Raw genomic sequence first — 18,328 nt, forward strand, 5'->3', positions numbered from 1 at the left:
CACCGGCGTCTTGCTCCCCTCAATCTGGCCTTACAGGGTCTGACATTCGCATTCTATACTTGGTCCTTCATCTGCGTGGAATACTCTTCACTCAGGCATCCACCTGGCTGCCTGCCACCCCTTCAGATCTCTGCTCACACATCACTTCCTCAGCAAGATCTTCTAGGAAGAGCCAGAGTGAAATCGCAACATAGATTCCCCGAATATTCCTGCTTGACTTTTCTCCACAGTACTCCCTGCCACCAGAAATTCTGGCCATCTGGTCTACTTGTTTACCGTTGGCCTTCCTCTGCTATAATTAATCCTCGATGAGGTGCTTTTATCTTTTATGTTGTCTGCTGCAGTCCCAGCACCCAAACAGTGTCTGGCACAGAGGAATTGTGGGATAAATATTTGCTTAAAGAATGATTTCTACTGAACAACTACACTGGACACTTCTGGGGACAAAACGTTTGGTTTTTAGGAACACTGTCGTGGAAGAAATCTGTTAGGCCTCTTAGCAGCCTGAGGTTTCAAGACAAGAGCTTTACACCGGACGGGCCAAGATTGAGTTCTGGTACTGCCCACAGCGGGCCTACGCGGACTTCATTCGCTTCAGTAAGCTTCATCTCCTCATTTCTAAAATGAGGACAAGGCTTCCTACTGATCAGATGATTGTGAGGCTTAAAGGGGATAAGTGTGTAACGTGGTTCGTGGCGTTGCCAGGCACATCAGACTCGTCAGTGATGGTTCTTACTACTGCTCACCAGTGAAGGGGGCGTGAAAGCTTCCCCTTGAGCCTTCACGGTGAGTTCACAGAGTGTGAAAGGACCGGGCACTCTTTCTTCACACAGAGAAATTAAAGAGGGGGAGTCCTTTCTCCTTTTCCCATATCCCCGCTTAATTATGAGACAGCACAGAACCTCTATAAAAATTAAAACTGATGCCAACATGCCAGTCTCCTCGGGGCCAGCAGGCCAGCACCAGCGTGGGTTAATCACCCTTACCCTCTCCTCCCTACTCATCTACTCCGTTATCTCACTTGGCTCCAAAGAGAGTTTACAGTGACTCCAGCCAAGAGAATTCCTCTCACTTCGCTTATGGAGAAAGAAAAACATCTCATTTTACCCTGGCATCATAGAAGAGGCGGACGGTAACAAAGGGCTACATCCTTTATTCTTGACTCAACGTCCCCTGACTGCTTCATACTCCATGACGTGTATTGCATACACATGAACACACACACACACACACACACACACACACACACACACACAGCTTCCTGGCACCTACTTAACAGACATATCACAGTCAACAGCGAAGCGAAGAGGTCTGCGGAAAGAGGTGAATCCATTGAATTCTACGCCCCCTTCCTCCCACCGCCAGCACAGCCGCAGTTATCAGCAAAGCGAACACCACCGCTCAGATGTGAGTTGTTGGAGGTTCTGTTGCATCTCCCAGCTCTGGTTCAGGCCACTCTGTCATTTCTCTCTAATGCTAATGGCAACAAGCCTTGGGACTCAAGTCTCCCTCCCTGGCTCAGCTGCCAAGGGCCATGCAGGCTATTTTGAGATATTGCTATATTTGGACTGGTGGGTGCAAGGAAAGGGTCTGATGAGGCTGGTTCTTATACAGACTCCATGATCCCAGGGGCCTTGCTGCAGGTCAGTCCTGCACCAGTCAGTCTAAGTGGGCCTGGGTGCCTTCCTGTTTGCTCTGCGATCATCCTTCCTTTCTTCTCAATGTCACGGTCCTTTTGGAGTTTAACAACTAAAAAATCAGGTACTAAATGAGAGGGTTTTAAAAAAATATTTTTTTATTGATTTCAGAGAGGAAGGGAGAGGGAGAGAGAGAGAGAAACTTCAATGATGAGAGAGAATCACTGATCAGCTGCCTCCTGCACACCCCCGACTGGGTACTGAGCCCGCAATCCAGGCCGCAACCCAGACATGTGCCCTTGACCAGATTCAAATCTGGGACCCTTCAGTCTGCAGGCTGACGGTCTATCCACTGAGCCAAACCAGCTAGGACTTACATGAGAGTTTAGACACCCAGTAAGAATTACACACGTGTGAGTTAATTTAGCTCATATAGTCCGAACCGAGGACATAAAGCATCTCACGATGAAACAAGAAGCCAAGAGAGCATAACAGTTTCAATGAACTGCCCTGGGTCATCATCATCAATCTTCCCTTGCCTGTGCCATTTTTATTGTGCAATGTTGTGTTTTGTAATATTATTCTCCAGAACAAACTAACATCTCCAGAGAAAGCTCTATTTTCAGGGAAAGCCTTCCACAAATAGCTGCAATTTTGGGGGATCCTAAATCAACATCTTCACTTCTTCCTCCTTCCTCCAGCGCCCCCATCGGAACTTACAGGAAACATAATATATTTTATTGCCCCAAAAGGAAGAATAAATCCATTTCGCTCATTATTAAAAGGCCTCTGAGGGCTCTTCCCTGGTTTCTAAAAAGCACCAAGAATACGCTCGTGCCAACCATTTTGCCCCAAGCAACAGGACATCAGGGGAATCCAGGTTGGTAAGAGGACAAGCTGGTATTTCTTTTCTCTTAAAATGAAACACTGTGGACTGTCTCCTTTTAGGGTCATTGTGATCTCAAAACAGCCAACTGCTCTTAGAGGGAAAAAAAAAAGGAATTCGACATAAGATCAACTATCGGCTCCGATAAAACATGGGCGAGAAGCTTAAAAATCCAAGTGACACGTTTCCAGGCACAAATTGGCCCTGAGGAGACCATGCAAATTGAGACTCACGCTGATCCCTAAAACTAGGAACCAGACAGCCACCACGGTCAACAATGCTAAGGCCATTATTTCCCTCCCATCTCCTGTCGTTGACCTCTATTCTTTTCATGCCCTGAGTTCTACCTTTCATAAAAATCTCATGTTACTCATTGACATCATTTCTCACCACTCTAAAAATGTATTCACTCTCTATAACTCCATCACGGCACCTTGACCTCCAAGGGGGAAAAAGAACATCCATCACCTTAAATCAATCCTTAGTTATTCTTTATCCCGCCCACAGCTACTTTCTATTTAGGAAAGTATCAAGTCCATTGCCTCTCATTTCCAACATCTAAACCAGTGGTTCTCAACCTTCCTAATGCCGCGACCCTTTCATACAGTTCCTCATGTTGTGGCGACCCCCAATTTCATTGTTACAAATGGAACATAATGAAAGCATAGTGATGAATCACAAACACAATACGTAATTATATATGTGTTTTCTGATGGTCTTAGGCGACCCCTGTGAAAGGGTCGTTCGATCCCCAAAGGGGTCGCGACCCACAGGTTGAGAACCGCTGGTCTAAACTCTCTTACTATTGGCTTATTCTCCTGATCCTTAAAGCATACTCAGATTTCTTCATTCAGAAACATTTCCCTCAGCCACGCAGACTCATTGAAAGACACCATTATTTATGTATAGATGGTCTATGACTCAATGCTTCTGTGTCCTCACTCATTTTGAAACTGGCTTCGAGGGCCACCCTCCCACTATTGTCTTCTGGGGATCCCTGACCGAAACCTCTAATTTTTACCAATTTTCATCCTTATGCCCTTAAATAATGGACCCACTACTGTGCTGCTTATTTTAACTTGAAAATAAGAAATCATTAACAGAGCTTTTTATTTTATTTTATTTTTTTACTCCTTTAGGTTAAATCCTTGCAAATGGAACTCAATATATTATTTCCATTTATCCTTCATCAAACTCCCAATTATGGGATCTCGGGTTCATCACCTTCAGAGCTTCACTTTGTATTAATTTTTGATTTATAGAAATGCTGAATATGTAAGATAGAGAATTCCCATATAGCCTTCACTCGGCTTCTCCTCACATTAACATCTCACAGTCACAGTACATTCGTCAAAGCTAAGAAATTAACATCGATTCCACGAAAGTCAGGGAATTCTCTTGGCAGGAGCTACTGCAAACTTTCTTCAGTGAGGCGAGATAAAGCGCATAGATGAGCAGGGAGGAAAGGGTGAGGGTGGTTAACCCACTCGGGCCGGTCTGCTGTCCCCGAAGAAGCTGACACACTGACATCAGTTTTAATTTATGTGAAAATCCTGTGTTATCTCATAATTATGTGGAGGGAAGGGAAAGAGAGAAAGGAAATGAAGTCAGACCACGTATGCTCTCTGACCACGATGGGATTAAACTGGAAATCAATAACAGGAAGACGAACAGGAACACCTCCAGCTCATTTCTGAAGCATTCATGGGTCAAAGAGAAGCTCTCGAGGGAAATGAGAAAGTTTCTGAAACGAAAATGCGAGCTGTCAACATTACAGGATACAGATAAAGCAGAGCGTAGATGAAAACTTAGAGCAGAAAGTGTTTACATTAGAAAAAAAAGAGAAAGATCCACAGCATAAGATTCCAGCTTAGAGAAAATGAAGCAAAACACGCGGTTCCAACCTAAAGCAAGCAGAAGAGAAGAAATAATAGAAATCAAAGCAGATATCAATGAAGTTGAAAACAGAAAATTAGAGAAACCAGCAAACCCCCAAACAGTGTTTTGTTTTTTAAGGTGAAGAAAATTGATTGTAGAGGCAAGAGACAGGGCCATCCCAGCACTGAAGGAAAAAACCAAAGTTGAAGACCTCACCTTACCCAATTTCAAGACTTACTCTAAAGCTACAGTAATCAGGACAGCATGGCAATGGTGGAAGAGTAGACACGGAAATCCACGCAACAGAACCGTGCCCGGAAGTAGACTCACAAACATAGTTGACTGGGTTTTTGACCAAGGAGCAAAAGCAACTCAATGGAGGAAGGACAATCCTTTCCACAAATGGTGCTGGAACAAGGGATTTCCTCAGGTTCCCTACGGCCCTACTGGTGTTATTTCCAATTCTCCAGGAAGCAGGGGTCAAAACTGGATTCATTGGGAAAATACAGGGGCCAGCTGGTAGACCTGGCGGCAGGTCCCAGATCCAAGGAGGAGAGGGAGGGAGACATGCACTAACCAAAAAGAGCTGATATTAATATCAAGCGTATGTGTTGTTGTTCCTTTTAATGACGCCAGTGAGAAACCAGACGAAAGTAACGGAACAGTATTTTTACGCTCAGAACCGTCTATCATCTTGGATCGATCAAGGCAGGAGGGCCTTGCGAATAAGAGTGGAGCCCACCAAGAGGGGTACAGACATTTAAAACCGGTGGGAAGTCTGTTCTATTTGGAAGGAACTGGTGGTCTGTATGTCTGTCTCATATGGCTACTGAAAATTACAAATGTACGGGGTTAGAAATGCCATCAGCACCCTGTAAACAGCATTGGGGTTGGTGCAGCACAGCAGACTTATGCAACATTGACCATGAAGCACCTCGCTTTAAAGAAATGGCTGGAGCCCTGGCTGGTTGGGCTCAGTGGATACAGCGTTGGCCTGTGGACTGAAGGGTCCTGTGTTCAATTCCTGTCAAGGGCACATGCCCAGATTGTGAGCTCGATCCCCAGGAGGGGGCGTGCAAGAGGCAGCCAATCAATGATTTTCTTTCATCATTGATGGTTCTATCTCTCTCTCCCTTTCCCTTCCTCTCTGAATTCAATAAAAATGTTTTTTGTTTTTTTAAAAAAAGAAACTATTGGGAATAATTTTGATACTAAAGGCCCCACCTGACCTGGGAAATATATCTTATGTATACAATTGTATTTACATTTTAGCATATAATTTACAAAGTATTTTAACATATATTGCTAGTTTTCTCCTGACAGGGTAATTGAGTGGCAGAAACATGATAAGAAATGAGTTATAAATTATTATTCCACAGACTTAAATAGCAGCAAGCCATTCTGACAAATACCAGTATTTCATTCATTTTGGCTTTCAAGTTTCCTAATTGAATCCTACAGTTGCACAATAGACACGCAGTGTTCCATTTGTAAGGTGGCTTGAATTCCATTCTTGGCTCTGTGCTACCTCGCTCCCTGATACTGGGGAAGTGATTTAACAGAAGCAAACTTCTCTCCATTTTTTCATCTGCATAACGGACACTACGAATTAATTACCCCACCCAGTCCCCACAAGAATATTGTGAGAACCGGTAGGCTAAGTCCCCAAAGCCTTCCTATTCCACATCTTAGATATCGATACAATAAGCGCAGAAGAGCAACTCTTCATTTTTGTGACAATAGTGATTAGAAATATCACAGAGCTCTCTCTCCGGCAGGCGTGTAGCATGACTCATTCGAACCACATCGATGGCCATGGAAACCTGCACTGCACCGTGAGGTCAATGCCGAGATCAGGGGCTGGAAAAAGACAGCATCTGGCATTTGAAAAATGTACTTTCGGTGCTTGGATAAATGTCAGCTCCGCTAGCCCAGCACTATTTGCAAGATATTCCTGGCATGCTGCAAACTGCATAGCACTGCCACCCTGAGTGGAATACCTTTCTTCTAAGAGTGACGCGGAGCTCACGGCGAGAACCTCTGTACAAGTATTTGCAAGCTGATTAGACCCTTTGGAACCCTAACATTTCTGAGGACACAGATGCAGTTTGAAACATAAAGTAAGGGTGCTCCATTTTTGGTCCATAGCTACGGAGACCATCTCCTATGACTTCTGAACATACAACAATGCCTTCAAGGAGATAGCACTGTTAGGTGAGCTAAGCCATCAGGTAACCCTTGACATTCTTTTCCTATTTTCTTTTTAAATGCATTTTTATTGGTTTCAGAGAGGAAGGGAGAGAGAGAGAGAGAAACATCAATGATGAGAGAGAATCACTGATCGGCTGCCTCCTGCACGCCCCACACTGGGGATCAAGCCCACAACCCCGGCATGTGCCCTGACCGGGAATCGAACTGTGACCTCCTCGTTCATGGGTCCGCCCTTAACCACTGAGCCACACCTGCCGGATGAAAGTCAATGAGTTTTATCAAACTTTAAACAATGCAGCTACAGAAGAAGACCCCTTTGTACGAAGAAGTGCTGCCCCGAACGCTGACCACGTGGCCCGGAAGGGAAAGGGGTGAACTACAGCCTTCACCTTTGACCCTGGGAAACCTCCCTCCTGCGTCTTCGGGGGAAGGACTCGAAGGCATCAACGAAGAAATCCCAACGGGGGAATAACAAGCTTCAGCTCTGTTTGACTTTATCAACGTTGGGAAGGGAATGACGTCATTGTTTGGGGGTTCTGCGAAGACATGGCACGTCCCCTCGGTGTTAATACCAGGCTGGAGCCTGCCGGGCCTGCCAGCACCGGCCCGATAAACACAGACCTGGAGTCTCGCTGTTCATCTCCGGACAGTTCCTCGGAACGATCCTGGAAAATATGCCTGTTCTGAACTAAACATTTCACTTTTCATCTTATCCATGTTCCAGAAGGCCATTCCTGGGATAAACACGTTACAGACGAACACTCTAAAAGCCACTGCCCATGATGAACTACGTGTGCATCCTTCAGGGTGGATTAGAGACTTTCCCTCCCGTGACAAATGAACAGTGACATACCCTGTGGAAGCACTGGAACCGACATTCCGTTGTTTCTCTCCTTCCTTGTGTCTTTATTTTGCACGAGAGAGAAAGTTTCCATTTCAACTCATCGGTTACGCAATCCTGGCTGGGGCTAAATACCACTCAAGCAATATCACACACAGGAATAGCATGTATTTTTAAAAATCTGCGACTTAAAATTCTTTTACCAATGTGCTTTCTTCCACCACTCTTTCTCGCCTTTTACTACGGGTTGTTTGAAATTGCCTCTGCCGGTATTAAAATTAAATAGAGAACGAATGAATGCATTCACTTCAAAAATTAAAGTAAGATTGGTACTAGGATGTAGATTAAGTTAGCGAAGCAATTACCACAGAATTGGTACGTTGATGCCATTTCTTTTGGCTTCTGCTGTGATGTAGTAACAGCCAAGGCTTTTAAAGGAGGCAGCCAATCAATGATTCTCTCATCATCTCTCTCATCTATCCATCTCTTCCTCGCCCTTCCTTTCTCTGAAATCAATAAAAACATCTTTTTTTTTTTTAAAAAAAAAAAAGAAACTGGTCAAATTCTTTTACCAATTTGCTGAGCACAATATTTTATATCAACTCAACCCCTACAAAATATGTGATATCCTACCTACAGGATCTGGCCAAATCAGTAATGGCAAAGAACCTCTTTAACCTGAAGAAATCAGATTTCTTCAGAGAGAGTGATGGGTTAATTTCATGTGTTAACTTGGGTGGCGATGGTAACCAGGGTGGGGTCAAACACCAGGGTAGATGCTGTTGTGAAGGTGTTTTTTACATGTGATGAGCATGGGTATCGGTAGGGTTTGGGAAAAGCAGATCACTCTTCATAATGTTGGTGAGTCTCATCCAATCAATTGACGGCCTTAAGAAAAAAGGTTCCACAGTACGAAGGGATTGTCTCGAGAATGCTTTCAGACTCAAGATTATAACATCAACTCCTGCCATAATCTCCAACTTACCATGAGCCAATTCCTTAGCATCTCTCTCCCTGCCACCCGCCCCCCGTGTGCATACACAACACACACACACACACACACACACACACACACACACACACACACGTACATACATACACATATACATTTTATTGGTTCTGTTTTTTTGGTGAACCCCAACTAATACAGGGAGAAAAAAGAAGAGGAGAAAATTGAGGCAGAGCAGGGAGATTTCTGAGATCCTTCTCTATGCTCCCCATGATTGCCAATCTCCCTTCTGGAAGTTGGGGGGTACACACGTGAAACCCTAGACTTTCTAACTGGCCTCCACTTTTGAATGTGGAAATGCAATGGTTTCCTATCACCAAACACTTCGCCCTTTTTTCTTGGAACAGATTCCTGCTACCTTCCTTTCTCTTGTATTTCCAAACCGTCTTCAAAAGTGAAGGGGCTACTCTATTCACAATAACTTGGTACGTAACAGGATTATACATCATCCAGACTCACAAATATAAAATTCCAGAATTCAATGTGAGATTAAAGTGCACTGTTACAACACCTTCTTTCCCTCCTCGGCTTGAAAATAAAAATGGAGCTACTGACTGGTTCTTTGAGATAAAACATACTAAGGATTTTATAAGCATATTCTGAAAAGAAATATTACAGAAAAGTACTTAATTTCTCACCATTTATGAGTCTCTGTTAGTGAATTCTCCTCTGCCTCTTGGTCAATTTTAGCTGAAAATACAAAAAAAGAAAAAGATAAATGACAAACAGTTACACTCACTCAAGCAAGTATGACCCAAATAATATAAAATATATTATAATTCATTATTATTAATGCAAATATGTTCATCAGAAGTTTGTTTTAAATCTATGAACAGATATAACTGAATAGATTATACTGAATTTTCATTAAATTAATACTATTAGATTGATACAGATAAAATATATTATATAACCAATTAAAATTTTTAGATTCTAAGTAATTTCCTTAAATCTATCACATGAATCTGAGAAAGCAAAACACTAGCTAGCTTCATATGCATGTCTATTGTGTTTGTCGAATATTGAATACCAATAATTAGTTGAAAATAATTATTTCGAGCAAAGGTACAAAAACCAACTCAAAAAACTAAAGAGAAAGGGTATGTGACCTTCTCCCTAAGTGTTCTCCACACAGATGGACAGGTACTGAGATCATTTCTACAAAGGAACAAGATAAGATACGAACATTGCCCATTCATTGAAAGTGGGGAGGTGATTATGGACCCATTTATTTGCTACTATTTTTATTTAAAAAGAGAGAATGATAGCCAGACATAAACCCAAGGGTCAAATTTGGAAAAGAGATTACATCACTATTTTCAAATTATCCTCTATAATAAAAGCCTAATATGCAAATCGACCAAACAGTGAAATGACCCGTGGAACAACCAGTCGCTATGACATGCACTGACCACCAGGGGACAGATGCTAAACACAGGAGCTGCCCCCAGCCCTCAGGCCTCAGGCCAGCCAAGGAGGGTGCCAGCAGGGGGCCCCCGATTGCCCCGCTGGTCGCCCCACAGATCGAACCTGATCGCCAGCCAGGCCTAGGAACCCTACCCGTGCACAAATTTCATGCACTGGGCTCTAGTTTAAAATAACATCGAACTCCATCGCATAAAGTTAAGTACAGCAGTGACTTTCGCCTTTTTGATCAGTAGCATTCTAGGAATTTACCTAGTGCTTCTATATACACACACACATACACATAAAGATTTTTGACACAAAAGTGTTAGAAATACTATTTCCTGTACTATTTGTAGTCTATTCCATTCGATTTTAAAATGTTAATTGTGACCCCCTACATTAATTTCATGCTTCACTAATGGTTTGTGACACATTTTGAAAATCAGTTGAGCTATAGAACAAAAAGTTTAAAAGTAATAATAATAATAATAATAATAATAATAATAATAATAGCCTGGACTAGTGAAAGCAGACATGGTCTCTTTTTTTAAATCTTTATTGTCGAAAGTATTACATATGCCCCTCCCTTCCTCCCCCCACTGACCTCCTCTAGCCCACCCCCACCCCCACCCCAGGCCTTCCCCACCCCACTGTCTGTGTCCCTGGGTTACGCACATACGCATACAAGTTCCCTGGTTTGTAAGCATGCCCTCTGGGTCACACTCCTGGCCATTTGGAGAAACTAGAAGCCAAAGTGGAGCAGAGCAAGTTAATTACAAAGAATGGGAGCTGCGCACAAGATCCAACCCATGTCACTCGGGAATTGTCAAAGCGTCTCTATCGCTGCCTTACACACAACAGTCCAGCTTGGGCTGGTTAATGTTTTACAACCTCAAGACTGTGTTTGCTCGAAGTCTGCTCAGTATCTGCAGAGCCGCAGTCCAGTGTCCTGCGGCCACTCTCGGCCAGGATTCTAAGAATTTAAAAGGGGCCGGTTGAGCTGGCAGCTGAGGGGTTCCCCACCCCCCACCTCTTCCCTTTTTGTGCTTTAGACCGTTTACATGCACTTATGGGGAAGTCATTAGCCATTCTGAACAACAGAATAAATGTTCCATCATTTTACTTTGAAAAGACTCTCCAACACAAACAGATTGTCTTATAGGCTCTGATCTGGGCTGCCTTGTATTCAAATGCTTTTTCCAGGAGCAATTCTAGAAGCACATACAGTTGGTTCAAGGGAAAACCAAGCCCCACGTAGCTCAGTGATTGTCAACCTATGAACCAGGAGGTCATGGTTCAACTCCCAGTCAGGGCACATGCCCGGGTTGTGGGCTCGATCCCTAGTAGGGGGAATGCAGGAGGCAGCCGATCGATGATTCTCTGTCATCATTGATGTTTCTCTCTCTCTCCCTCTCCCTTCCTCTCTGAAATCAATAAAAATAGATTTAGAAAAGGAAAGAAAGGAAGGAAGGAAAGAAGGAAGAAAGATGGCAAAAGAAATTCAGACATTCATTCCCTGCCTGGACATGCATAAAGGACTTAAAATTCACTTGATTTCAAGTTCACTGTCCAAAGAAGCCGTGCGTCAAAACCCTCAAAAGCCGAAGCCATAAATCTGCAATCGAATGACAACTTTTAATGACTCAGAAGAAAGGCGTTGCCTTTGTCTAAAAAAATAACCCATACTGGCTGCACTTAAAAGCAACCGAAATGCACACTCATAGATAATTATAAACAAAACTAGTTAACACTTTAAATAAAAAGATTGAGAGCTCTGACAAGCAGATGAAAGGGTTCTTGACTTGCCTTCCATCTGATATTAGTCAAAATCAACTCTGTCTCCAATTACCTGGGAATATGTGGTCCTCCCTCATGCAAGGGCGCCTGTCCGTGGGGGCCTCTGCTTACTCACAGTCCTTTGGGCCAAGTTCAGCAGAAATATTTAACATTGCAGAAGAGGCCGGAGCCAGACAAGCGACTGCAGACGCTCATCGCTGCGTCAGTATAGTAACTTAGTAGGACAGCAACCAACAGAAAGTATGTGTGGGGGCCGAGGTTTGGGGGAGGGGGCGAATGACTGCTGTTGGAGAAGACCTCCTACGTGGCCCTAAGTGCTGAAACAGGATCATGAAAACACTACTGTTAACCAGTTGCCCCTTCAGGGGCACTGGATTGTCCATGCCAAAGGTCTCCTGTAGAATTGGGCCTGAAAGGTAATCGTCTGCCCTAGCCTTAAAATAGATAAATAGACGGGAACAAAAAGTCATCAAAGAAATAAAGGCTGATTCCTGGAAGGTTCAATGATGAGAGGGAGTCATGGAGCGGCTGGTGAACAGAGGAGATCCAGAGGCAGAGAAGCATGGAACAGACTTCTGAATCTCAGCGGGAGGGCACGGGTGGGTGGGTGGGAAGAGATTAACCGAAGGACTTAATATGCAAAACCCATGGGCGCAGACAATAGATTGGTGTAGGCCTGGGGCAGGGGTGAGTGAGGGCTAGAAGGGGTCCGTGAGGGGGAAAAGGGGCGCCTGCAATACTTTCAACAATAAAGATACATTTTTGAAGAAGAGGCATCAAGAACAAGGACGATATTGCTTTTGATCCTGAAGCTCAACGTTAAGGGATGTATGTATTGTACAAGTGTGTACTACGGGAGATGTACGCATTTATTCTCTTAACTTTTTTGTCTTCAAAGCAATGCTGTAGGAAAGAAGATTTATGAGCAAAGAAACAAACAAGTTCATTTTCCTGCTTTTCTCCAATGGAATACTACGAAACCATTAAGAAGAATGTACTGATACAAAATGATCTTGAAGCTATTTTAATTGGGGAAAAAAAAGAATAATACCCAAGGAAGGCCTCTATTTTCAACCATACTAGGAACTCGACATCAAAAAGTTTTACAACCGAGTGCATGAAGGTATTGGATTAAAATAAAATTTAACGCATGGCTGAGCTGGCTGGAAAAGAAAGAAAATCCTCTGAACCAGTCAAAACAACCAGGAGCAAGACTTCAAAGGTGTTAGCGCTGCCTGGGGGGCACCCTTCCACCCCGCCACCCAAGACTGTCCTAGGACAGGCCACGCAGGAAGATGGGAACAGGCCTGGAGTCCTCCACAGCGCCCGGAAGAGACACGCCCTCGGGGTAGAGAAAACAGAAAGCCACCCCCACGAGAAGAGACACTGACACATGTGTCCTTCTCCGCGTGGCCCTGCGTGGGCCATCACACTGCCCTGGGCCTCCATCCACAATGAGGGGGACCCTAACTCATTTTAAAAACAGTTCTCGGTTGGCAGTGCCCTCGGATGTTGAGCCCAAACAAATAATAGAAATAGAAATAGAAGGGGGAAAAAAAAAAACAAAAAAAAACCAGAAACAGCCTGCAAATAAATTTAGTTTAGAAACGAAAATGGAACCGGAGCGGAGCTGCCCAGGCAGTGAAGGGAGGTTAAGAGTCCACGGCATCCCGAATGCGGGAAGGAATGGGATAGCAACCCAGAGTTTTATCATCAGCAAACGTTTCTCCCCAAAACAGGACTGATGGAGATCTCCACACAGACAAGGGGAAAAAAGAGAGGGTTTTCAACCCACAGATTCACACTAGGGAACTTCTGAAGAGTGAACTTCAGAAAGAAGAAAAACCACCTCAGAAGGAAGGCATAACATACCAGTACAGGAATGGTGAGCAAAGAAGATGGTACCGGTTATAAAAAACGAGTGACCACGAAAACATTGGCAAAGAATGGCGTATGGCATCAATAAGTAAGGTTAGAGGTAAACATGTAGGTATATTGTGAATTCATACACCTTTGGTATATTGTGAATTCTTTAACAACACACGGTACTAAACAACTAAAACAATATTATCTGCTTGAAAAAAGTTGTTTTTGCAGACTGTACATAGGCATCAAATATGTACATACATAAAAATCAGGCAGATTGAAGAATTAAGTGCAAAAGCAAAAACCGAGACATTTTTACAGGAAAAGATAGGGTAACTGTCTTTATAAACACACAGCAGGAAAAGATTTACTCAATAAGGCAAACATTAATACCATCAAGAAAAAGTCTGATAAAATTTGCTGTTTGGAAATACAGAACTTTTGCTTATGAATTGCCACTGTAAAAAAGATGAAAAGACAAGGTCCACAGAGAGAGAAGTGTTTGTAACAATTTAACTAAAGAACTCCTAATTATTCAGTAAGTAAAAGGCAAAGCAACAGAAAACAGTCAAAAGACTCAACAGGTGGTCCATAGAACAGACTTTAGACATATGAAAACCCACCAGTTCTAATCAATAATCAGAAAAATGCGTGTGAAACCCACAATGGAATACCATTTTAAATAACAGATATAGCCAATCTAAGAACCAAATGCTTACAAGGATCTGACACACTGAAATTCTATTGGTATAAGTGTAGATTGGAATTAATCACCATTAAGTAATTTGGCTTTACCTTAGAGGCAAAAGATTCATAAACCAGCAAATCTTTGTTCTCCGAGGTTAGCACTAAACAAGAGAATATGCGTGTACCCCAGGACTAAAGCATTTTTCCTTTTAGCTAAAATAGGAAAAACAGGAGAAATAAATTGTGGTGTAGTATATACCTACAATGAAATCAATATTAACCAAATACAGGCATGTGCACAAACATGAAAGACTATCAAGAACAATGTTCAATGGAGATAAAAGCAAGTCACAGAAGAGTACAGTTACAATTCCACTTATACAAAGTTCATAAACTTGCAAGACTAATAAAATGTTTACAATTTATATTTTTGGCAAACCTATAAAGAGAAAGTATGAAGATCAGAGAGAAAAGAAATAAAATAGAAATTTTAAAAAGATCAATGAACCTAAGAGCTGGTCCTTTGAAAAGATAAACAAAATTGACAAACCTTTAGCCAAACTCATCAAGAAGAAAAGAGAGTCCAAATAAATAAAATCATAAATGAAAGAAGAGACGTTACAACTGACACCAAAGAAATACAAAGAATCATTAAAGAATGCGATGAACAGTTATATGCCAACAAACTCAACAACATTCCAAAACTGAACCAGAAAGAAACAGAAATTACTAACACAGAAACTGAAACAGTAATTTAAAAAAACTCCAAATAAAACCAGACAGTTTGACAAGTGAATGCGACCAAACATTTAAAGAAGAATCAATATCTACTAGTATAGTTCTTAAATGATTTCCAAAAAATCCAAGAGGAAGAATTGCTTCTGAACTAATTCTATGAAGCCAATATCATCCCGATACCAAAATCAGACAAAGACAAGAAAAGAAACCATCAACAAAACAAAAAGACAAACCACTGAAGGAAAATGATATTCACAAATAATATATCTGACAAGGGGTTAATATCCAAAATATCTAAGGAACTCATACAATTTTCCACCAAATGGACAGAGTCCTAGCCGGTGTGGCTCAGTTGGTAGGAGCATCATCCTGTACACCAAAAGGTTTCAGGTTCGATTCCCAGTCAGGGTGTGTATAGGAGGCAATTGATCGATCAATGTTTCTCTCTCAACAATCTCTCTCTCTCTCTCTCTCTCTCTCTCTCTCTCTCTCTCCTTCCCTTCCTCCCTCCCTCCCTTTCTCTAAAATCAATAAAAAGCATGGTGTTTTCTTTGCCTCGAGTGAGGAAAAGAAAATGGGCAGAGGACCTAAAAAACATTTCTCCAGAGGACGTACAGATGTTCAAAAACATACGAAAAGATGCTCAACATCACTAATCATCAGAGAAGTGCAAATCAAAACCACAACAAGAAGTTACCTTTCACCTGTCAGAATGACTATCATCAAAAAATCAACAAATACCAAGTGCTGGTGAAGATGTGAAGAAAAGGGAGCCCTCCTACGCCATTGGTGGGATTGTAAATTGGGGCAGCCACGATGGGAAACAGTATGGAGGTTCCTCAAAAAATTAAAAATAGAGCTGCCATACAACCCAGAAATTTCAGTTCGGGTACTTACTGGAAGAAAGCAAAAACACTAATTTGGAAAGATTTAGGCACCCCAATGTTCAAGGCAGCATTATTTACAACAGCCAAGATATGGAAACAACCTAGGTATCCATCCATGGGTAAATGGATAAAAATGATATGAATACATATGTCAGAATGCCATATATATATATATACACATATATATGAATATAGACATATACATTGGAATATTACTCAGCAGTAAAAACGAATGAAATCTTGCCATTTGTAACAACATGATGGACCTGTAGTATATTGTGCTAAGTGAAATAAGTCAAAGACAAATACCATATGTCTTCCCTTATATGTAGAATCGAAAACAAAACAAAACAAATGAATAAACAAAACAGAAGCAGATCCACAGATCTAGAGGACAAGCTGATGGTTGTCAAAGGATGAATGGGTGAAATAATTTTTTTTTTAAGTATCAAATGATACATTCAACATTCACATTAGTGGCCATGTCTGACAGAATGCAGGCACAAGATTGGGAAGGATACATAAAAGAGTTGGACATACTGACCAAGGTCTGCTCCTCGAGTGGGGTCTACGTGACTATTCACTTCATTATAATTCTTTAGATCTCATTTAGGTTAAATATATGCATACATATATGACCTTTCTGTTATCTATAACATGTATGCCTTTCAAGTGGACATTTGATCCTCATTACCCATGGATTCCACATTTTTTAACGTGTCCACTCACTAAAATTCATTTTAATTCCAAAATCCATCCTTCTAGAGCTTTTGTGGTCACCACGGGCCTGTGCGGTGGAAAATCTGAGTCGCCGGACCAACACTTGGCCAGCTGCCGCTGAGCAAGGCGAGGCTCTGTGGCTAGCTCCTTCTGTCAGCTCCCAAACTGTAAATCATTTTCACAGTCTCTTGGGACACACTTTTCAGCATCTCTGTGCTTTTTTTGTCATTCCCACTGCTCGAGTGGCGGCAGTGCTGTCCAGTGGACACGAGAACAAGAAGGCCGGGCGGGCGCCACGGAGGAAATCCACGTGTTAGATGCGCTCCATGCAGGTGTGAGTGACGGCACTGCCGGCGGTGAGTTCAATGTCAGTGAATCAACGATATGTACTAAACAAGGGCATATTATTTCATAAGTACATATCTTCACACATGAGCACACATAAGGCAGTATGTTGATCAAATGATGAAAACGAGACCAAAACATGGCCAGAGGCTTGAAGAAACCTAACCCTGTGTTTGTAAGGAGGAGCAATGGACCAGTATTCACTAATTCAATGTTCGTGGCAACTTGATAGAATATAGTTACAGCAAACAATGAGAGTACAAGGAATAATAAAATATATTTACTTTTGTGTCGTACATAAAATGAATATCAAACATACAAAATTGTATGTTGTATACATATACAACAATTTCATATATATTCTTTTACATTTTATAAGATATAGGATATATATAAAAAATAGAAAATGTAAATAAATATAAAATACTTCCTAATAAAAATGAAAAAGGGGAAAAAAATGAAAAAGGGGGAAATCAACACGTAGAGGAGTATTCACTAGCAAAATATACATAGATACAAATTTACATGTACATATTAATCGGCTTCTATGCATAGATTATCTCTGGAAAGATAGAAATGAAATATAAACGTGGTTAAAACGGAGGAAAGTGATACTAAGAAAGACTTACATCCCATTATATACCTGAATTTTATAACAGATGTATTTTTTTAAGGTGTTTAATTGACTTGTAGAGAGAGAGGAAGGGGGCAGGAGAGACAAACTTGGGCGTAAGAGTGACACATGTGCAAACATAAAATCGCGTACGTCGGCGTAAACTGGAGAGAGCTAAGGTATAGGGGCTCGGATTAAACACTTAAATGGAACACTTAGGCATCAGTTGTAGTTGTCGCACAAGGATTTCCCCAAATGTTGCAGAGCGGTACCCTTGACCTTCCTCACTTTCCTTAAATGGTGAAAGCTCAGGAAATTGATGTTTGCCCATGCCAACCCCCTGCCCCCAAAAATGTCCCATCCTCGAACAGGTCCCACTCTAATGACTCCCTCCTCCTCTCTCAAACTCTTCCGAGCTCTAGCTTCCGTTACAACAGCCTCTCTTGGTTTTCCTCTGACCTCTCTTCTCGAAATGCTAACACCTATGGGGGTGTCTCTGTCCATCCTGATGATGTCATTCTCCCCCAGAATTCCCAGGTGACCACACCCACTCAGTAATCACATTATTGTATGAGGCCCAATCCTCCATCGAGAGATTCCATCTGGGTTTCAAAATGTAACTTTGTGCCCTGACCAGTGTGGCTCAGTGGATAGAGCGTCGGCCTGCGGACTGAAGGGTCCCAGGTTCGATTCCGGTCAAGGGCATGTACCTTGGTCGCAAGCACATCCCCAGTAGGGGGTGTGCAGGAGGCAGCTGATCGATATTTCTCTCTCATCGATATTTCTAACTCTCTATCCCTCTCCCT

The 18,328-nt window shown here is 42.2% G+C and overlaps 1 protein-coding gene across 1 annotated transcript in view; it reads right to left on the minus strand.

Annotated features, from left to right (window-relative positions):
• The window catches only part of FMN2 (formin 2), a 126,799-nt gene that overhangs the window by 20,942 nt on the left and 87,529 nt on the right, over positions 1-18,328 (minus strand). Inside the window, exon 15 of the mRNA XM_059677745.1 lies at positions 9,101-9,152. Coding sequence (XP_059533728.1) covers positions 9,101-9,152 — 52 coding nt within the window. The remainder of the gene's footprint in view (positions 1-9,100; positions 9,153-18,328) is intronic.

The sequence above is a fragment of the Myotis daubentonii genome, chromosome 20 (genome assembly GCF_963259705.1).
Source record: "Myotis daubentonii chromosome 20, mMyoDau2.1, whole genome shotgun sequence".
NCBI classification, from domain to species: Eukaryota; Metazoa; Chordata; class Mammalia; order Chiroptera; family Vespertilionidae; genus Myotis; species Myotis daubentonii.